Source organism: Misgurnus anguillicaudatus, chromosome 9 (assembly GCF_027580225.2).
Source record: "Misgurnus anguillicaudatus chromosome 9, ASM2758022v2, whole genome shotgun sequence".
In the NCBI taxonomy this organism is placed as follows: domain Eukaryota; kingdom Metazoa; phylum Chordata; class Actinopteri; order Cypriniformes; family Cobitidae; genus Misgurnus; species Misgurnus anguillicaudatus.
This window is the reverse complement of record NC_073345.2, coordinates 35418725-35441297: the sequence shown is the minus strand read 5'-3', so window position 1 is coordinate 35441297 and position 22573 is coordinate 35418725. Positions and strand designations below refer to the sequence as shown.

At 36.6% G+C, this 22573-nt stretch overlaps 3 protein-coding genes across 14 annotated transcripts in view; 2 read left to right on the top strand and 1 right to left on the bottom strand.

Annotated features, from left to right (window-relative positions):
- Positions 1 to 3591, bottom strand: part of LOC129424529 (E3 ubiquitin-protein ligase TRIM39) — a 34994-nt gene extending 31403 nt beyond the window's left edge. The window contains exons 1-7 of one of the 3 annotated variants that reach the window (XM_073871611.1): positions 3560 to 3591; positions 2773 to 3076; positions 2572 to 2667; positions 1624 to 1854; positions 1496 to 1518; positions 1294 to 1412; positions 166 to 1157 (exon numbers count right to left, since the gene is read on the bottom strand). In XM_073871611.1, coding sequence (XP_073727712.1) covers positions 631 to 1157; positions 1294 to 1412; positions 1496 to 1518; positions 1624 to 1854; positions 2572 to 2667; positions 2773 to 3076; positions 3560 to 3576 — 1317 coding nt within the window. In that variant the 5' untranslated portion in view covers positions 3577 to 3591 and the 3' untranslated portion in view covers positions 166 to 630. Of the gene's footprint in view, positions 1 to 165; positions 1158 to 1293; positions 1413 to 1495; positions 1519 to 1623; positions 1855 to 2571; positions 2668 to 2772; positions 3421 to 3559 lie in introns of those variants that run through there. The other 2 variants (XM_073871612.1, XM_055181237.2) reach the window with 2 other exon arrangements.
- The window catches only part of LOC129423364 (uncharacterized), an 81238-nt gene that overhangs the window by 28397 nt on the left and 30268 nt on the right, over positions 1 to 22573 (top strand). For 2 of the 10 annotated variants that reach the window (XM_073871581.1, XM_073871593.1), the window contains one exon: positions 3990 to 4106. The exons of 2 other annotated variants lie outside the window; for them this stretch is intronic. In XM_073871581.1, coding sequence (XP_073727682.1) covers positions 4020 to 4106 — 87 coding nt within the window. In that variant the 5' untranslated portion in view covers positions 3990 to 4019. 6 more of the 10 variants (XM_073871586.1, XM_073871587.1, XM_073871580.1 and 3 more) reach the window with 5 other exon arrangements.
- LOC129424526 (uncharacterized) lies at positions 4634 to 21085 on the top strand. The gene is made up of 6 exons (XM_073871678.1): positions 4634 to 4911; positions 5005 to 5401; positions 10205 to 11478; positions 14611 to 14838; positions 14924 to 15260; positions 18850 to 21085. The coding sequence occupies exons 1-6, from the start codon at positions 4756 to 4758 to the stop codon at positions 19800 to 19802; spliced, it is 3345 nt and encodes a 1114-aa protein (XP_073727779.1). The 5' UTR covers positions 4634 to 4755; the 3' UTR covers positions 19803 to 21085.

Below are 22573 nucleotides of genomic sequence, written 5' to 3'. Positions count from 1 at the left end.
ATGCTTTAGTCAGTAAAGACCTACTAGTATTAAGCATTTTTACCATCATACCTGCAAATTCACAAAAGGGGGCTTCCCTCCCCGTAAGTTTTTTATTTTTGCTATTTTAACATGTAAATTAAACATTGTGTACTCCGACAGGAAAATAACAGGAAGACAAAAAGCTTGAAGTCAAAACACATTTATTAACACTAATGCCACAAGAATGATTTGGTTTTGGCCTACACTTGTGTTTCGTTTTAAAGCAAATGCCTGCAGACAGTGTAAGCCTGATGTCATCCTCGCCCTTCATCTGGACACCACGTTTTTAATCAATTCAGTCAGTTTTAAAAACACAGATGAGAATGGAAGTCGTCATTTCACAGCTGAGGATATTTGATCGTGATACTTTTTAGGGGTTGGCACAATACTGGATTATCATGAAAAACTGTCAAATATTACACATATAAATGTACTTTACTATCACCCATCATTGCTATAATACACATTTTGCTAATTGTAAACAATATCATTTACATTATATACAATCTAAAAACTTTTTCTGACATAAGCATTTTCTGTAAAACAATATGTATTGTGAAGAGTGATTTACAAATGCAAACTTGAATTGTAAGTCAGATGATCAGTTCATCAAGAGGATTTTACCGGTAAGATCACCAGAGGAGAAATATTACAGTCAACACTGAACCATGGATAAACTCTTTCAGTAAATGTGTGTGTGAAAGTGTATATGTGTGTGTTAGTGAGAGGATCAGAGAATGACAGTATTCCTCTGTCATAATCCAACACAACTCTGATTCTCTCTGCTTTCACTTTCACAGGGAGAATATAAGATTTTTCCAGTGGTGTAATGACTGCAAAGTATTTACCAGTGTAATACCACACAGACCAGATTCCACTCTTATAAATTATCCTTTCCTTTCTCTCTGCAGATTCTGTCATCACACCCAGACGCCAGTCTGTGTTGTCTCCAACCTGAACATCCCAGCAGTGAATCCCTGAATTAAAGCTCTCTGAACCCAAAACACATGAATACTCATCAAATCTCTCTGGATTATCAGGAAGCATCACAGGATCTTCGTTGACTCTCACACTGGTCAGATCATCAGACAGAAGTTGATCCATATAAGCAGTGTTTGGGTCCAAAGTCACTGGAACTAACAGAGAGAGAGAGAGAGAGAGAGAGAGAGAGAGAGAGAGAGAGAGAGAGAGAGAGAGAGAGAGAGAGAGACTCTTCAGATAAATGTTGATGTTGAGAGTAAATCTGAAGTCAGTGTTGTATTTTGTACTCACTGTATTCAACTTTCTCCTTCATCTTGTGTATGACAGTAAACTTCAGGTTGCTGAGATGTTTTGCTACATTGATCATCATTCCTGAGATGTCCTCTGGATCTGACGTTCTACACTGAACTCTGGAAGAACATTCAGGAGTCTGAGATTCTGCTGTGAGTTTAGATTCACAATCACTGAGAGAAACAGCAAACACAATACAAACCTCTCCATTGTGCTCTTAAAGTCCTGTTAAAAACACACACATGCAGATTATTCATTACATTTCACTTGAATGTTTGAAAATGACAATCATAGATTTGTAGAATGAAGATTGAAGTTCTATCTTCTCACCTGTAGGAATGAAACATCTTCAGCTGTCATCTGCTTCTCTATGACTCTGATTGTGTGTGAAAGAGATGAAATCTCACTGCTCATCTTCTCAATCTTCTCCTTCATCATCTGACTCTTCTGCTCCTCTTCCTCTCTCAGTGCTGTTATTCTGACTGATTCTTCATCATGTAGAAGTTGGTGAAGTTTCTCAAACTCTCCATGAATCTGTGCCGCTGTGCGTCTACCCTGAATCTGATACAAAACACATTTCACACAGAAACATATAATGACTGATGAAAAAAAGAGATGCCTCTCTAAAAAGCTTTCTAAAATCGGGTTTACCTACTGATCATCTAATCTATAAAAGTTTAAGAAATAAGGTTACAATGCAGCTTAGGAAGGCTAAAGCATCCGTTTTCTTGAAATTATTAGAGAAGCAAAAGGGAATAGTAAACAACTATGGAAGACCATTGATAAATTAACTGGCAAGTCCAAGTATGAAAGTGTACAGCTCAAAATAAATAATGATATTAAAAGTGACAGCCTAGAAATTGCAACCGAATTCAGAGTGCAATATTCCAAATTGTAAAACTTCTTTTGGTAAATCATCTTTTTCACTCAGTGGAATTAATTTTTGGAAGGGGGATTAATTGAGGATGATGAAAGTCTTAATTGTAAATTAAGAGTGATTGTGATGTAAAATTTTAAATTTAAATGTTCTTGTATTTTATTTGTATGGAATTTTATATGATTGTGTTGTTGACCTGTCAAGGGACTACAGGCGGAAAATAGCACTTGTGCTGCAACCTGACACAAGGCATCTTTCCTTGTTTTTATACAAGGTTAATGTTAATTTTGTGCATTGTCCCTGCTTAAATAAAATGAAACTGAATCAGATCTGGATCAATAAATACATTTACAAAATAATTGTGTTGTACAACCTTGATTCACATTATGTTTCATTCAAACCTTTATATGTTCTGCAGTTTCATCGAAAGTTTTCTTAATATATAAGCACATTTCCAGTTTCTCCTGTAAGGGTTTTAATACAGTTTTGAGTTTCTCCTGAAAAAAATCAACATTATTGTTATTTATTTGTCATTGTGAAGATGTCTATGATTTCTTGATGTTATTAATGTGATGAAATGTTTTGAATATTATTGATCAGACCTTGTTATCAATGACAGCTTCATCGACAGGACAGAATTTGTGGTTGTTGTGAGTTCTGGAGTCTCGACACACCAAACACACCGGCTGTTGATCATCCAGACAGAAGAGTTTGAGTTTCTCATTGTGAAGATGACAAACTGATGAAGATCTCTGACTTCTCTCCTTTAAGAAAGTCTCACACAGTTTCTTCAAAGCTAAATTTATTGGAGGTTCATCCCTTAAAGATCGTTTTCTGCAAACTGGACATTCTTGAAATCCTTTACTTTCCCAGAATCTCTCAATACAGTCTTTACAGATACTGTGACTACAAGACAACACAACAGGATTTGTAAAAATTTCACAGCACACAGGACAAGAAAAATCCTCCTCAGAAAAAGATTTAGATGCCATTTTTGGTTAGACGCCAAGTTTGACGTTAAAATCTTCTTCAAAGCTTCACTTTCAGTTTAATACATTTATAAATCAAACGAACCGCAGTTAACATTAACACCGTCAAAAACTTCAGAAAAATATATGAAGAATACGAAACGCTAACAATCTATGAACAAACACAAACGCTGCTTAAACTTCTTCTTCTTGAGTTTTGTGGCGGTTGGCAAACCAACTTCCGGTGCATTACCGCCACCTACTGATAAGGAGTGCGGTTTAGGTTTAGAATCGATATTCCTTTGTATAATCTTGTATCCTTTAAATACTGCAAAAATAATCTAAGACCGTTATCACCCACCTTCTCCCCCAAAATGCATATCAATGCTTATTCTTTTTGATAAAGCTAGACACCCCAAACCTTCGTCGTCTTTTCATTTTATGGCGGGTTGCCAACCAACGATCCTCCTTGCAGTGACGTCAGATTATTGGTAGCCTATGGCCAGGAAGGGAGGTGTGTTCTTTGGTATAAATAGGCTTGTTCGACTTCATGCAGCGCGTAGCGCCTCAGATACGATAGGCGGATGACGTCAAAGTTTCGCGAGAGCAATTTAAAAGCATACTTTCGTGAATCGCTCTCGCGGTACTTTAACGTCATACAGCTGTGCGTCATCTGTTCTGTCCCTGCGCTCTTCCTGTCATACGGAAGTCTGTTGTTATCACGTAGCCGTGTGGCTAATTTTTAGCACCGTTTGTGGGACTCTGTGTACACTGTGGAGGTAAGCATTTGGCTCTGTTGTTTGATACAGGATTATGTTACGTTAACAACTAGCACCTTGTGTTATTTGTAGCCAACTGTGAAGCAACCGTTATGTGCGTCTATGGTTACTAACATAACCCGAAAGTTACCTCCGTTTTTGGAACCGAAAGCAGAGGTTATCCGCTTGCTTACTCCTAAACTTACAAGGGTAAGTCACATAACCAGCTTTGTGTAATACACCCCTGCTCCTATTGTGGCTGTATTTAAAAATCTTTTCCCGTACGTCATGTGGGGAAATAATAATGTGCTCGAGGGCCCATCTGATGCCAGTAGGCTGCCCTGTAATAATTGTGGAGTCTCGTTATTCATGGTGATTTACCAGCCTCAGCAATTGGCTGAATGATGATCATTTTACCTTCGCATTTGCTTTTAATTTTTGTATCAATAAACCACAATTGTATTTTGCTACCCACGTCTCTTGCTCATTTTATTCAGTAGAATGAACCTGGGTTCGTGTAACACTTAAGTGAACTGTGATTCCCTGGTACAGTTCCAAGGTGGCATAGTCTATTTTATCCATTTTAGGATTGGATATTACGGTCACAAAAAGACAACTTTGCCACACATGCATGTTATATGTCCTTAAAATATGATTTATTTCAAAGACAAATGAGAAACAGAGCAGTGTCTTCTCTCTCCAGTACAGCAGGAGGCGCTGCAGCTCTTTAGTCCGCCGATAAACCCACTAAATAAAGAAAGAACTCGCTTGTGATGTGTTTGTGTATCATCAGTGTTTTTCTCTCTTGAGTGTTTTATTGAGTGTTAACAGAGTCTTGTCTCAGTGTATTTTAGTGTTGATGATGAGAGATGAGATGTGCTGTAAATCAGTAGGAACTGATCTGTCCATGCTGGATATTGATGATTTCATCACAGAAATCTCTCAGCTGAAGAAAGAGGTGGCGTTACTGGAGACAAAGCTGAGATTAAGAGGAGATGAAGGACTGAAGAGAGAGGTTTGTACAGCTTAAACATCCTTTACCTGTTTGACAACATCAAATCATTTATAATCTTACTCTGTGTGTGTTTGTTGTGAATCTTCAACACAGGATCTCAGTCTGTCTTTACTCTGTTATACTGAGTCAAAGTCCACAGACGCTCAGGACACAACAGTGTGTGACAGTAATGAGGGCTTACAGGAGGATCAAACCTCCACAGAGTCTCTGGATTCTGTCTGTAACGCTGGAGAACAGCAGCAGATCCTGCAGACCAAACTCAAGATGTGTTCAGTCAAACTCGTTGACTTCAGGAACCTCATGATGAAGATCAAAACTGAACCCAAAGAAATAAAAACTGAACCTACAGAAACAAAAACTGAACCCACGGAAATAATAACTGAACCTACAGAAACAAAAACTGAACCCACGGAAATAATAACTGAACCCACAAAAGAGGAACATCATGATGATGAAAATGAGGGCTGTGGGGATGATTTTATTCCTTCAGGTATGTTTTTTTGTGTTGTGTTTTCACTAGGGATGGGCATTCGATTAAGTTTTCTTTGTCGATTGTCGGGAGAATTAACGATCGACTATCGATTAATCATTAACATTTTTATAATAAAATTTGTTATTTAACTTTTATACTTAAAAAATGCAATGAATACAAATATACAGCGTGTTTTTCCTCGATGAGACCTTTATTACAAGATCAACTTGTGGCAGACAGTTAAACTATGTTTCAAACATATATGTGCGTGCATGTGCGGTGCTCTAAAGCAGCGGAACCTGTAGCTGCGAGCCAGCGTTCTTAAACAGAGACCTCATTATTAGTTCCAAAATAAAAAAACAGATTCATGTTTAACATTAAATTAAACAAAAAACATAATACTTAGATCTGAAAGGTTTTGTCAAAATGTAACTCAAAATTATTCAAGCCAGAAGAAAGTGCAAGATATTAGCCTTCCTAACATTAGGCTATAACAAATTAGGCTACTTAAAGCCTCGTGAAAAATAACTAACTTTAGTAACTTGCATAAAACTTCTGCACCAGTCTACTGATTTTTTTTTTGAGAAATAAAAGCATGTTTTGGGGTCAGACGCGACCGCAACCCACACTCTAAAAAACAAACGGTTCTATATAGCACCAAAACAGTTGCTTTGGATCGTAACGATAGAAGAACCATTTTTAGTGCCATATAGCACCGGTGAAGAACCAGTGAAGCACCAGTGAAGCACCAGTGAAGCACCTGTGTAGAACCATATAGTGCTATGTAGAACCATATGTGGTGCTATATGGCCCCTATATGGTTCTACACTGGTGCTTCACTGGTGCTTCACTGGTGCTTCACTGGTTCTTCACCGGTGCTATATGGCACTAAAATGGTTCTTCTATCGTTACGATCCAAAGCAATTGTTTTGGTGCTATATAGCACCGTTTGTTTTTTTAGAGTGCATGGTGACCGTCAGTCCAGCCGCCGCCGAAAACAGCCGCTCGGAGGAGACTGACCGGGATGCACAGGTACCTCAGCGCTAACTTATTCCGCATACAGAGTATGTGTGAAACAGCGTGCGTTTTGTGAGCCCCATTTACAATTGTATAATTATACTAACATAGTCTTTTAGTTTTTATTTGTTGTAAAACAACAGTAGACATTTACTATGGTCTCCAACTCCACAATATAACCATGGTATTTGTAGTAAAATTGCGGAAATACAAATCGTTTTTAATCTGCAAAAAAAAAAAACATTTTCACAATGATAAAATCATGGCTAATTTTCCTAAGGTAGTAATTACAAAATTATATATGTTTGAAAGACGGAGATGCGCACCTGTCAATCTATTACATAACAGGGCGAGGCCAGAGACAAACGTGCTCATAAACGGGAGTAATATGGAATAATGTGTGCATCTTTGAATAACTGTAATTTTAAATATATTTTTGTAATATAAAGTTTTGAGACATGGCCTAATAATGCTTTTTTTCCACTTTTATTGCTCATTTAGACTTATTGTGCGGGTAACAGCGTTTTTGACACATTTACCTCAGAGATTATTTTAGCAATATTGCTTTTTCCGGTAATAATAATACAATTTATATTTCAATCCTGTTTCATTGTCTGTTTATTCATTTCATTATGCTGTTATGTTAATGTGATGATATTTATTTGCCATATGAAACGTGCCGTTATATGAATACTTTTGTATAATATTCAAATTATATGCGGAATAATGTGTGCATCTTTGAATAACTGTAGGAATACAGTTGCTTATTTTTGGCATAAAGTTTTGAGAAATAATAATATTGTGAGGATTTATTTCCATATGAGACGCTTTTTGTCGTTGAATACTCTCGTTTATTATTTGGAAATCATATACATACATAAATATATAATGTGAAAGGGTAGACTTGCAAAGTTACTCTGCTTATTTTTATTTATGATATATGTGGAGATAAATAAACCATTGCAAAACTGCTGATTTGATCCATTCAGATCCTGACCACCAGGCTAGAGATTTTAAACATCCTTAATACACACTTACTAGTCTGTCAAATAATATCTAAAATATATTGTTTTGTAAAAAAAATGATGCTTTGTTCTATTGTTTATGCGGAAAAGTGTTCACAGAAAGTGTCAATCACATGAACTTTTCATATGCAGAATAAGCGGTCAGCAGCGCACTGCAACGAGTGCTTGACGGATTCGCCGCACACATACGCAAACGCACTGCATACGGAGTATTTGTGAAACAGGAGTAAAATAAAAAAAATCCATTTGATTAATTGATAACAAATTACGAAATCGACGAAATTCTTAACAATCAATTATCGATTGTCGATTAATTATGCCCATCCCTAGTTTTCACTGAACACTTTCAGAAATTAAGGTACACAAGTTGTCACTGGGACAGAACCCTTTCAAAAAGTACACTTTTCTTCAGGACATAGACATTCCTATTGACGTAAGAGTAAATTATTAAACCCAAAGATTTTTAGGAAGTTAAACACATGGCGAGTACTTTAAAAACGAGTGCTTGAGGACCCTTTGTAAGCGCTGATGTGCTTGGGTTGCTATACGCACATCTGTAGAATTGCTGCTTCATAAGTATACGGTTTTCCAGATAATAGGCTTGTTTGAGATGCGGCGTGGCTCGCAATCTTTAAAAAAAATCTTGGTTATCTTAATGTAAGAGGAATGTTACATTCTACCATTTTCAAAGGTTATGCTAATGTCATGTTTTACTGTTCACGCAGTAAAAACAACTATTTTCCCTACTGACTTTTTTGCGTGTTCTGTGAATGATAGAGAAACGTTGCATTTTATTATTTTAAAACTGATATAAAACATTATTTCTTAATGTTCTGTGAAAAATCGCTTTTTGTTTCATTTAAAGTCACAATTGTGGTGACCAGTGTTTGTTTTAGTTGGGCTCTTGATCCTTGACATTTTGTTGCAATTTTTGTCCTGGTTGCATTACCTTTGGGTGTATAAACACATTTGTTTTGGAAATGTAAATTAAAGCTGCAGTTGGCAAGATTTGTTTGATCATATTTACTGAAACCGACACTATGCTCCGATAGAACAACATAAATTAGACTGTTTAAGAAAAGAGCAGTTTAAGAGAAGCACAGACTGGTTTTGCCTCTAATCTGTACATAAACTTAATACATAAACAAATGTTTTATTAGAAAAAGAATGGGAGAGCAATCAAGGTAAAGAAAACAACCAAGAAAACACAGATAGAATGGTAAAGATCATCATCTAATTAATTAAACAACTCATCAAAGTTTCTTTTTCTCTATATGAGATCCAGCACTCTTTCAGCAGTTGGTCATTAAAGGAATATTCCACTTTCATAAAAAAACAACTGATAATTTACAAACCCATGTCATCTAAAATGTTGATGTCTTTGTTCAGTCGAGAAGTATTACATATTTTGAGAAAAACGTTCCAGAATTTTTCTCAATTCAATCGACTTTACTGGACCTCAACAGTTTACAGTTTCAACGCAGCTTCAAAGTACTCTAAACTAGTGGTGTACCAGATTTCAGTTAATACGTGAATCCATACGCATGCGATTCAAGGATGAACATGCTAATTTTCATCATAATCATTTGCACATGTTTCAAAGACTTGTAAATGTTAACACTCAAGTGATTTCAAAGAATTTAACCACAAAAAGGCATTACATTTGATATTCGCCCTCCATATGGGTGTGTGTTCATTTTTACATGTGTAATGGCAGAAAGTGCAAGACCAGACGTTTTGGTTTAAAAAGGCTTATTCTTCTAGCCGAAAATGACTATTGTTTCGCTAGATAAGACCTTTATGCCGTATTTAGAGCCCTTTGAAGCTGCATTGAAACTGCAATTTTAACTGCATTGAAACTGTAAAAAAAATCCTGGAATGTTTTCCTTAAAAAAACTAAAACTAAAGAAAGACATCAACAACTTGGGTGACATAGGGGCATGGATGACATTTGTTATGAAAGTGGAATACTCCTTTAAGGATTTTTAGAAACTATTGACAAAGATTAACTGCTGTGTATTTGGGATGCACAAACATCAAGAATCAGAGTATAAATCTCAACAATGGTGGCAAAGAAAATTGTTAAATGTTCATTATTTATCCACACTGCAGTCTATGCTGGGAGTCCTGGATAAGATTGTAATTTGTTGCTACCCAGCATGCATTGCAGCAAGAAGTTTTTCATTGAATTGTCACCATTGTTGAGATTCATGCTGTGATTCTTCATGTTTGGGTGACTAAATGACACAGTGGTTCAGTCTCTCAAAATCTCTAAGATTGACAAATTGTACTTAACTGTAGTATCACATTATTGTTGGAAAAAACTTAATGAGTAAGTAATGAATAATTAACTCAAATCACTAGATGTTGAGCATTACTGAACTAACCACAACCATCATACTAAATTACCAGCTTCTTAACACACAAAGTTATAGCAGCCAGGGAAATACTAGTATGCTAGAAGTAAATGGGTGAGTCCAACTAAAACAAACACTGATTGCCATAATGGTGACTTTAAATGAAACAAAACATCAACATCTAAGCCTAATAAGTGAATTGTGTTTTATTCAGTAATACTTTTACCAAACATTCAGAAACAAAGTTTTATAATTTCTCTATCATTTAAATGAAAAGTGATTATTAAAATATTTAAAGAGACATTTAACTTTTTTGAAAATATGCTCATTTTCCAGCTCCCCTAGAGTTAAACATTTGATTCTTACCGTTTTGGAATCCATTCAGCTGTAATGTAAGATGTTTTATTATTTTATTCCTTCAGATGAGAGGAATGAGTCATGTTCTGAAGGAGAAATAACGTCTTCAACATCAAAAGAAAGACATTTAGAGAGAAAACACACAGAACAGAAACTCTTCACCTGCAGGACATCTGAGATCAACTTTACTACCTTACAAGAGGAGAAACTTCATTCAGAAGATCACAGAGAGAAGAAGAAGTTTGACTGTCAGCAATGTGGGAAGAATTTTTACTTCTTATCTCAGCTACAAGTTCACATGAAGACACACAGTGGTGAAAAGTCTTTCCACTGCAGTGAATGTGGCAAACATTTCAGCAGCAAACAAATTCTTGATGCTCATCAAAGAATTCACACTGGAGAAAAACCATACGAGGGTCCTCACCATAAGAAGATCTGTACAAAGTCAAGTCACTTAAAAGCCCATAAGAGAGTTAACACTGGAGGGAAACTTTATCACTGTAGTTTTTGCGGAAAGAGTTTCAGTCGACATGATAGATTAGTGTCACACCAGAAAACTCATACAGGTGAAAGCCCTTACAAATGCTCTCAGTGTGAGAAGACGTTTACTCGTTTACGTTCCTTACAAGCCCATAAGAGAGTTCATACTGGAGAGAAACCTCATCACTGTAGTGTTTGTGGAAAGAGTTTTAAACATCATAACCGTTTAGTTATACACCAGAGAACTCATACAGGTGAGAAACCTTACAAATGCTCTCAGTGTGACAAGAGCTTTAATCAGACAGGCAGCTTACAAGCCCATGAGAGACTTCACAAGGGAGAGAAACCTTATCTCTGTAATGTTTGTGGGAAGAATTTTACACAACAATGCAGTTTAGTGGCACACCAGAGAATTCATACAGGTGAGAAACCTTACAAATGCTCTCGGTGTGGGAAGATGTTTGCTTTATTATGTACTTTAAAAACCCACGAGAGAGTTCACACTGGAGAGAAACCTTATGTCTGCTTGATCTGTGGTAAGACCTTCTTAAGTTTCCCTTCTTTCAGCTATCATCACAGACTTCACACTGGAGAAAGACCTTACAAATGCTCTCATTGTGAGAAGACGTTTACTCAGTCAGGCAACTTAAAAGCTCATGAAAGAATTCATACTGGAGAGAAATATTATCACTGTGGTGTTTGTGAGATGGGTTTCAGTCGACATGATAGTTTAGTGTCACACCGGAGAACTCATAGAGGTGAAAAATCTTACAAATGCTCTCAGTGTGAGAAGACATTTACGGTTTTACGTTCCTTACAAGCCCATGAGAGAATTCATACTCTCTTGCATGATCTGTGGTAAGAGTTTCACTGATCCATTCCAAGCTTAGAATTTCTTCTCTTTGCTTACATTGAACGGGTAAGTCCAAGGACGCTTCCATGTCGTTCCGCCATACTGATAAACTATAATAGCAGAGATGGATCAAAAGCACTAGCCTTCCAAAGCTTTTGAATCAGCTGGAATGCAACACGCATTTGGAAAAGTGAGGCGCTAGAGAGCACTATTCGTTTAAATGCAAAATACAATTTCACCACTAGATTGGTGTAAATCCTACTTATTGTCCCTTTACGTGGGTGTATCATCTGCATTTGGTTCATTTTTATGGTCTTAGAAACCACTTAATCTTAATCAAAGGGGTTAAGTTTGGTGCATCATCTGCCTTTATCAGTTCACATGGCCTGACAAACCACTTAATTTTAACTACAGGGTTAAGTATTGGGATATCAACTGCCTTTAATAATTTGTTCTGAAGACTCTTAAAGAGCACATCTTGTCCAATTCACGTTTTTACATTTCCTTGGGTGTGTAAGTGTGTATTAGTACATGTTAACGATATGCAGTAATTTATTAAAAAATCCACAGTTTTTGGGATAACACAGTTTTAATTCACAGCATAAAGATTTCTATGGTAGACTATGGATATATTCATAATGTTGTGTGAAATGCAAATTATCCAACCTTTTATGTACAACGTGTTATAACCAAGTAATCCCTAAGAATGATAAAAATCTGTATTCTTTTATATTCCTTTACTGTTTTATACTACAATCGCCGAGTTGGAAATATATGCATGACAACTCTTAAATTGCATGTTTTAAAGCAACACTATGTAGTTTTTTTACCTTTAAATAATGTATCTAAAATTATTTCAGTGATAGAACAACTTTTAACTGGACAAATTGTACTGTTGCTGCAACCTGAGCAGCCTCCAAGCTGCTACAAGCACACTCTGAAAGTGGCAGTGGAGGGTAGAAAACACAGCTCCACCCCTCCCCCTGCCTGCAGAAGAGTGTCTGATACCAGGCACTGTTGCGCTTTTCAACCACATGGGGGAGCTGTGAGTGATTTTTACATGGAAACTACATAGTGTTGCTTTAAGAGAAGAAAAGACACTTGTGATTTTAGATTGTTTAACTTTGATTGATGCATGTATTAGATAAAAGAAATACATTACACTCTGACGCATGATTTTCAGACCGGTCTTCGACAAAGAAAGCGCAGAAGTGCTCGGAGAAGAAGAACAAAGAAACGTTGTCATATATATAAGATGTTAGGGGCATTCCCCAGAAAATGTAAGATCAAAGGATCAGAGGAGTGCCATGAGGCCTTGAACATGATCCTGGAGTTTGTCCTTGAGACTTTGACTATAAAGATCAGGACGCCACAGCCAGCATCTTCGTTGTCTGACAGCCTGAAATCTTGTGTGCTCTAGACTTAGTTATTTTTTAGACTCTGTTTCATTACTTTTTATCCATTTTGTGTATTTTTCTTTTCTTTTTTATTTAATTCGGCAAAACTTGTAATTGCAAACAACCAAATTGTATTAATAAATTTGATAAAAGACAAGAAGGCGTCTGCTTTCATGAACTTGGCTCAGAGAATCAAGTATAAAAGTCTTTAAGATTAGATCATACTCGCATATAGGGGCGGTTTCCCGGACAGGGATTAGACTAGTCCTAGACTTAAACACTTTTAAGAGCTCTCCAAACTGAAAACAACTTGCACTGACATATCTTAAAATACATCAATGCCCTTTGTTTTACCTCAAAATGCACATAGGTAATGTTTTTAGTAAGGCATGTTTATTAAAACTAGTTATATTTCCTAATTAATCTAAGGCCAAGTCCTGGATTAAGCTAATCCTGGTCCGGGAAACCGCCCCATAGAGTATTACTTTATTTAAGGTAATGTGATTGGCAGTGTTGGGGAAAGTTACTTCTAAAAGTAATGCATTACAATATTAAGTTACTCCCAAAAAAAGTAACCAATTGCGTTACTTAGTTACATTTCATGGAAAGTAATGCTTACGTAAATTTTTTTAGTTACTTTTGCGTTACTTTTTCTTGGCTGAGGCTTGATCTCTTTCAGGCCTTGCAGGTGTTTTGTATGACTGAAAAGTTTGCATTCAGAAATTGCATATTTTATCACAAAAATGTTAAGCTCTGGCCTGCCATCTCAGTTTCTGACTCAAACTGTTTCCACACAGGCACAGAGAGTAGCATACGTTTAGTTTAATTCAGTACATATTTTTTTAATCAAATTAATTAAACTAAAAAAGTAACTTGAGTTACTTTTTTGAAAAAGTAACTTAAATATTAATGTGTACATTTAAAAAGTAATGCGTTACTTTACTCGTTTCTTCAGAAAAGTAATATTATTACGTAACTCAAGTTACTTGTAATGCGTTACCCCCAACACTGGTGATTGGTATACTTAGGAATATAGTTGCCAATTCAACTGTCCTTGCCCACCCTGTATAGAAAAAAGCATAAAACAAGATGTATTGCAATAACTCATACCTTAAATATCCATATATACAAATCAGCAGCTACTTGAAGTTAAACAAACTACTAAGCAAAATAGTTAAATTTTTGTTAATTTTTTCAATAAATATGCATCATGTTTTCATGATTTGAAAACTAAAATAAAGTGTACAGTTATTTTAGATAATTTAATAACTTTTTGTTTGCTGTTTGACTTTAAATACAAACTTCTTTAGCTTGACTATTTTGATAATGAGCTCAGCAGTGCTCACATTTGATCTTCCCTGAAATGATGTTGATAGCTTTGTTTTGTCAAAGTCGTCACTTGCATAATTTGGAAAAAGAAGGTGATGAAAATGTTTTAAGTTGAAGTAATGTTGAATTTCCTCATAGCAGTGGATTGATTAAACATGTCCGGCTATGCTTCATGTGCTGTTTTTGCACATTTAATTCTGAAACCAATTATACATGCAAATGTTAGCCTCTTCTGATGCGTGTGCAAATCTTAACGAGTTTTTAATCATGTTTATGCCCTTAAAATACGATTTATTTCAAAGACAAATAAGAAACAGAGCAGCGTCTTCTCTCTCCAGTACAGCAGGAGGCGCTGCAGCTCTTTAGTCCGCCGATAAACCCACTAAAGAAAGAAAGAGCTCGCGAGTGATTTGTTTGTGTATCATCAGTGTTTTTCTCTCTTGAGTGTTTAAACAGAGTCTTGTCTCTGTGTATTTTAGTGTTAATGATGAGAGATGAGATGTGCTGTAAATCAGTAGGAACTGATCTGTCCATGCTGGATATTGATGATTTCATCACAGAAATCTCTCAGCTGAAGAAAGAGGTGGCGTTACTGGAGACAAAGCTGAGATTAAGAGGAGATGAAGGACTGAAGAGAGAGGTTTGTACAGCTTAAACATCCTTTACCAACATCAAATCATTTATAATCTTACTCTGTGTGTGTTTGTTGTGAATCTTCCACACAGGATCTCAGTCTGTCTTTACTCTGTTATACTGAGTCAAAGTCCACAGACGCTCAGGACACAACAGTGTGTGACAGTAATGAGGGCTTACACGAGGATCAAACCTCCACAGAGTCTCTGGATTCTGTCTGTAACGCTGGAGAACAGCAGCAGATCCTGCAGACCAAACTCAAGATGTGTTCAGTCAAACTTATCGACTGCACGAACCTCATGATGAAGATCAAAACTGAACCCACAGAAATAAAAACTGAACCCACAGAAATAAAATCTGAACTCACAGAAGAGGAAGATCATAATGATGAAAATGAGGGTTGTGGTGGTGATGATTTTATTCCTTCAGGTATGTTTTTTTGTGTTGTATTTTCACTGAACACTCTCAAATAAAGGTACACAAGTTGTCACTGGGACAGAACTCTTTCAAAAAATACACTTTTCTACCCAAAGAGTGCATAAAAGTCACTGACTGTAAAAAAAGATGGATGACGTGACGTCACTTCCCTCCATTGTAATGAATTGAAGCCAAAAATGTCCGACCTTGGCCGCTGTCATGTTACGTAAAAACCATAGACAGTAAAAGAAATGGACACAGCGACCCCATTGGATTCAACGCAGACAAGTGAAGTAAATTAAAAGCACGTACTTCCTGGCGGTCGAGCGTACTGTGCAGACTCAAACTGAGCTTGTTGACGTAGATGTCACGTGAGCAACCTGTCTGACAATTGTAAGTCTTCTAATACTTACCAATACTTACCATTGTTTTGCTAGGTTTAGCTCCAGCCCTAATCAAACACACTTGAACAATCTGATCAAAGGCTACAGGATGAGTTGGAAATGACTTTTAGGTGTGTTTGATTGGGGTTGGAGCTAAACTTTGCAGTACAATGGCCCTCTAGGACTAGGAATACCCCCCCCCCCATGCTCTAGAGCAGGGTTAGGCAACGTCGGTCCTGGATTGCCGATGTCCTGCAGATTTTAGCTCCAACCTTGATAAAGCCTCGCCTTCCTATAGTTTTCAGGTGACCCTTTTACCTTGTTTAGTTTTTGAGGTGTGCTTGATTTGAGTTGGAGCTAAACTCTGCAGGACATCAGCACTCCAGGACCGATGTTGCCCACCCCTTATGTTCCTCAAAAGTTCCCAAAAATATTATGCCAACATAAAAGGGTAAATTTTCTTGGAATGTTTCTTGGTTATCTGAACATTGCTGTGCGTATACACCAGACGGGGAAGAGGCAGCAAGCGCAAGTGATTTACATTTTAAGTCAATGCAAAGGCGCGAATAGGCATCCTACGGCGCGGTACACGTGAATGGCACGTTGAAGCGGGAAACGAGCCAGTTGAAAAATCTGAACTTTGGCGGATATTCACGTTGCTTTACCCAATCAATAGCTTGCTCTAGTAGTGAAATGATTACAGGAAGCGAGTGTCTCGAATGAATAGCATTACACGCGCAAATGAAGCGAGTAAACTCAAAATGCTCAAGCGTCTAACTCTGCACGTTTTTGCCGTCTCTACCGCGTCTGGTGTGAAACCGCACAGTATGAATGTTATATTCTACCATTTCCAAACGTTATGGCAATGTCACGTTTTAATGTTCACGAATGTTTAAAAGAACTGTTTTCTATATTGACTTTTTTTGTGTGTTATGTAAATGATAGAGAAACATTGCATTTTATTATTTTAAAACTGATATAAACCATTATTTCTTAATGTTCTGTTAAAATATTGCTGTAGAAAACACAATTCACATTTTAGGTTTAAAGGTTTTGTTTCATTTAAAGTCATCATTATGGCGATCAGTGTTTGATTTAGTTGGACTCTTGACCCTTGACATTTTGTTGCTAGTTTTTCCGTGAGTGCATTAACTTTGTGTGTATAAAACACATTTGTTTTGGTAATGTAAAAGTCTATAAATCAATCCTGTGGTGGGTGTTACATAATGGTAAAGATCATCATCCAATTAATTGATTTACTCACTCATCAAAGTTTGTTTTTGTTAATAATGTATATGAGATCCAGCGCACTCACAGCAGTTGGTCATTAATAGAATACTCCACTTTCATAAAAATCCTGATAATTTACTCACCCCCATGTCATCTAAAATGTTGATTTCTTTCTTTTTTCAGTCGAGAAGTATTGCATTTTTTTTTTTAGAAAAGTCTCTTAAATTGAAATAAATCCTGGAATGTTTTCCTCAAAAAACTTAATTTAATCTTGACTAAACAAAGAAAGACATCAAGAACCTGGATGACATGGGGGCATGGATGACATTTTTTATGAAAGTGGAATATTCCTTTAAAGATTTTTAGAAACTATTGACAAAAATTAACTGTTGTGTATTTGAGATCCCCAAACATCAAGAATCAGAGTATGAATATCAACAATGGTGCCAAAGAAAATTGTAAAATGTTTATCATTTATCCATACTGCAGTCTATGCTGGGAGTCCTGGATGAGATTTGTAATTGCAGCTATTTCATTTTCATTTAATTGTCACTATTGTTGAGATTCATATTGTGATTCTTCATGTTTTTGTGACAAATAACACAGTGGTTTAGTCTTTCAAAATCTCTAAGATTGACAAATTTTACTGAACTGTAGTATCACAGTATTGATGGAAAAAACTTCAAATAAGTAAATAATGAATAATTAACTCAAATCACTAGATGTTGAGCATTACTATCAGAAACTAATCAAAACCATCATACTAAATTACCTGCTTTTTTGCCATCACAAAAGTGTTTTTAACACACAAAGTTATAGCAGCCAAGGAAAAAATCTAGTAAGCTTCAAGTCAATGATCAAGAGTCCAACTAAAACAAACACTAATCACCATAACGGCGACTTTAAATAAAACAAAACATCAACATCTAAGCCTAAAAGAGGCTGTTTACACTTGGCATTAACATGCGTTTTCGTCGATCAGATCACAAGTAGATGGCGCTTTGGAGTTGCGGAACGCATATGTGGTTGAATGTGTTTGAACAGCCACACGCGACTGCCTTCTCTTCACCCATTCATCTAATCTGAGATACTGAACACACTGTTTTACATCTTTTCTGACTTCTGGCGTGAACATACGGTGAACAGCGCTATTTTTAGCCTTTCATTGATAAAACTAAAGTGTCTGATCTCCGTAGTTTTGTTTTGAAAGCGTGTGAAAGTTGCGCGATCCTATTTTATCAATTGCGCTGAAAATTCAGAGAAAGCTCTTACATACACACGTACAAAACACTGTGCAGCATGTTTACTTGCTAAACAAGCAGTGGACTCCGACATAATATTAGTTTGTGGCCATATAAACTCACAATTACTCCCGCTCGCGTTTGAATGACAGCAGAGAGACTCGCCCACCGTATCACATACCACCCCCTTATAGTATTCAGGACAAAAGCGGTCGAAAGTGGACAAAAGAGACAGATTTTAATACCAAGTGTAAACGTAATGTGTCTCTCTCGTCCACTTGTGATCCGATCGATGTAAACAGCCCCAAAGTGAATTGTATTTTGTACAGTAATAGTAAAAATGATGGACCTATGTGTCTCAGACGAATTGATGATGAGTAAATCATGGGTTTAATATATTTGGCTGAACTATCCCTTTAAAGAACATTTTTTGGAAGGCATAAAACTTTTGTGGAAATCATAAAAAATGCTGCCGCTGGCTGGCAACATTTTTTAAAAAGGCTGGCGGGAAAGAGTTAACATTTGTCAAAACTACTTAAATGTCCTCAAATAACTAAGGGCTGGTCCTTGATTAATATAATGCCAGTCTCCGCTACGCTTAGATGGTGAAACAGATGTAAATACTACTTCTAGACAAGTCTTATGACCAGGTGTACATCTAGTTTATGCAACCCACCCCTATAACTGGTAAAGAAACTGAATTTACTCTCCTGATGTAAGATGTTTTTATTATTGTGTTCCTTACAGATGAGAGGAATGATTCATGTTCTGAAGGAGAAATAACGTCCTCAACATCAAAAGAAAGACATTTAGAGAAAAAACACACAGAACAGAAACTCTTCACCTGCAGGACATCTGAGATCAACTTTACTACCTTACAAGAGAAGAAACTTCATTCAGAAGATCACAGAGAGATGAAGAAGAAGAGAAAGAAAAAGAAGTTTGACTGTCAGCAGTGTGGGAAGAATTTTGACTTCTTATCTCAGCTACAAATTCACATGAGGAGACACAGTGGTGAAAAGCCTTTCCAATGCAGTGAATGTGGCAAATATTTCAGCAGCAAACAAAATCTTGATGCTCATCAGAGAAATCATACAGGTGAAAAACCGTATAAATGCTCTCGGTGTGAGAAGACGTTTGCTTTATTAATTACCTTAAAATCCCATGAGAGAGTTCACACTGGAGAGAAACCTTATGTCTGCTTGATCTGTGGTAAGACCTTCTTTAGTCTAAATTCTTTCTGCTATCATCGAAGAGTTCACACTGGAAAAAAACCTTACAAATGCTCTTATTGTGAAAAGACGTTTACTCATTCAGGCAACTTTAAAGCCCATGAAAGAATTCATACTGGAGAGAAACCTCATCACTGTAGTGTTTGTGGGATGAGTTTCAGTCGACATTACTGTTTATTGACACACCAGAGAACTCATACAGGTGAAAAACCTTACAAATGCTCTCTGTGTGAGAAGACATTTGCTCACTTAAGTTGTTTAAAAGCCCATGAGAAAGTTCACACTGGAGAGAAACTTTACAAATGCTCTTATTGTGAAAAGACGTTTACTCATTCAGGCAACTTAAAAGCCCATGAAAGAATTCATACTGGAGAGAAACCTCATCACTGTAGTGTTTGTGGGAAGAGTTTCGGTCGACATTACAGTTTAGTGACACACCAGAGAACTCATACAGGTGAAAAACCTTGATACCCCATGAGACCCCCTAAAAGACTCTGCTTTCTTTAGTATAACCCATTCAAATCTTTCTAAATAAATTATATACGTAATGTGACGAAAACACTACAAGAAACACAGAGGAACAGTCTGACAAAACACCAGACATCTTCTCTAATTATTTTCTATTCAAATTATTAATAGATTTCCAGATGATTTCATCATTCCAGTCTGTCCATGTAAGGGCTTATTTCAACCACTAGAGCTATCACAAAGATTAAATGATAGTCTAATCGTGATTGTCTGACATCGTCGCGATCGTTTCAGATCATCGCGATGATTGCACATCTCTAAAAAAACACAAGGGGGAGCTGCAGCGCATGTATAAATGAGACAGTATCTGATGCCGCCATTTAATACAGTTAATAGTATGAACTGTTAAAACATACATTTACAAAACAGCAATTCCAAATTTAGGGAAGTGAATAGGGCTGTGACAGATCGCAGTTGATCCGTACGACCCATGGTTCGCCCGCATGTGATTTGCGGAAATAATAAAAAAATGAAAATATGGAAAGTTTATCATTTGCACGTGTTTCAAAGGCTTGCAAATGTTAACACGTAAATGATTTTAAACAATTGAACCACAAAAAGGCGCTAAAGTGAGCAGTGTTTTTTACACACATGCGGTTGAATGTGTCCGGTCAAGCTCCAGTCATCACTATATCACGCCCTTCAAAGATGCCCAGAACCTTTGATGTGTAAACTTTAGAGAGAGTTGTGCTATTTTATCTCATACTGTAGTCCATTAACATACATTTGGCGAATATAGCAATAAAAAAACAACGTTATGTGGGTTCAACTTTCTGCGCTGTTTGGAATTCGCCCTCCGTTTATGTGTGCGTGCACGGGTTTAAGTGCCCTCAGTAGTACAGAGACGCGTTTCAAAAATCAACCGAACATAAAATCTTTCTGTTATTGACTGGGCACAAACAGACAAAATGATCTCCACAGTTTTCTTTTTCTAATAAAAACATTTGTTTATGTCTTAAGTGTATGTATAGATTACAGTCAGGAACCAGTCTGTGCTCTTTTGGTCTTAAAGAGACAGTAACCTTAATTGACATACTTAAGTCTGTGTCATTAATGTTGATCAAAAAACCCAAGACATTCATTATTATTAATTTGATAATGTATTGTATTCATTCACTGTAAACTCTTTAGACAGATTTTTTTTAACACAGAAATAATTTCAGGGACATGAAATATTAAGTTGTGATTTTTAAAAATAAAACTAGTGAATGACTTCAAATGTTCTCAGTGTGTGTGTCAGTTCTTTTTGAACATTTCCATCTCATTTTAACAAAAGTATGATAATAATCATAATAATCATGATAGAAAATTTTCATACCGCCCCATCCCTACCACAATTATATGACCTGGGGCCTTCACCATGTAGTCGGTTTAGTTGGTTAGCCAGGTAAGTTTAAAATTAGTTTGTGAAAATCTTGGGTTTTGGGTACCATGAAAATTGTTCACATTGGCTTGGTTTTGTCAACTTAAAACTGATCCTGTAACCCTGAGTTCAATTCAATTCAATTCAATTTTATTTATATAGCGCTTTTCACAATTGGTGATTGTTTCAAAGCAGCTTTACATTAATAGAAGCAGTGGAAAGCACAGAAAAACGACAGATAGCACAACATAATACACGATAGCACAAGCAGCTAAATTTGATGCGGCTATGAATCAACATTATAAGCGTGCGTATTGCTAATGTAACGTAAAGAAGAGGGTGCTAAGTTAAGCCCAAGAGGGCTGCCTCCCCAGGTTGAAAAACCCCCTAGGAGAAAAAAACCCTAGGCTCAGCCGGGGAAGTAAAAAAAGTCATAGGAGGGAAAAACCCTTGGGAGATATATTTATATATACATTGAAACGATTAAGGATATATTTATATATACATTGAAACGATTAAGGAGATTAGGCGGAGGTTAAGCGGGTTCTGCCGGTGGTTGTTGGTCATGCATCAGCTGGGCATCACGTTGAAGGTCTGCCGGTGGGTCAGAGGTGTGCCGACTTTCACATTTACCGGAACTGGGTCTGTTTGTCTCATTGTCCTCGGAGAGGAGGACGAGACATAAAGAAAGAAAAACAAAACCCAATTAGGGTAGGGGCCATTCATATGTATACACATGTACATATACACAAACATATATCCATATATATCTATATATATCCACACATATCTATACATACATATATACACACATATATACATACACACACATACACATATATATACATATATATACACACATACATACACATACATACACACACATGTACACATACGTATTGAAGATACAACGTCATCCTAGTGAAAGACTCTGCACAGTTTGGTTTAGGGAGAACGAGAAAACGAGTTTGTTTTACAATTTTATGGTACAGGCCTCAGGATTAAGTTGGCTTATCATCTGCTTTTGGTTCATTTTTATGATCTAACAAACCACTATATCTTAATCAGAAGTGTTAAGTTTGGTTCGTCATCTGCCTTTTTCAGTTCACATGGTCTGACAAACCACTTAATTTTAACTACAGGGTTAAGTATTGGGATATTAACTGCCTTAGAATCTGCTGCTAGAGGGTGCACAATCTAAACAATAACAGTGAGTTAGATTAATGAAGCTCTGGAGCAGTGTGGAATGATGGGATTTGTTGTCTTTAACTCAACTTCTGCATTTGTCGATGACACTGTTGTCAAGTGTTTCTATTTCAGTTAAGGCGGCAACAAAAGGGTGACGTGG

What these genes read in the sequence shown, in the direction of transcription:
- LOC129424526 (XM_073871678.1), top strand. Translation starts at nt 4,756, where the DNA reads ATGATGAGAGATGAGATGTGCTGTAAATCAGTAGGAACTGATCTGTCC. An exon ending in GGATGATTTTATTCCTTCAG is followed by an intron (nt 5,402 to 10,204) that starts GTATGTTTTTTT and finishes TTATTCCTTCAG; the next exon opens with ATGAGAGGAATGAGTCATGT. An exon ending in TGATGATTTTATTCCTTCAG is followed by an intron (nt 15,261 to 18,849) that starts GTATGTTTTTTT and finishes TGTTCCTTACAG; the next exon opens with ATGAGAGGAATGATTCATGT.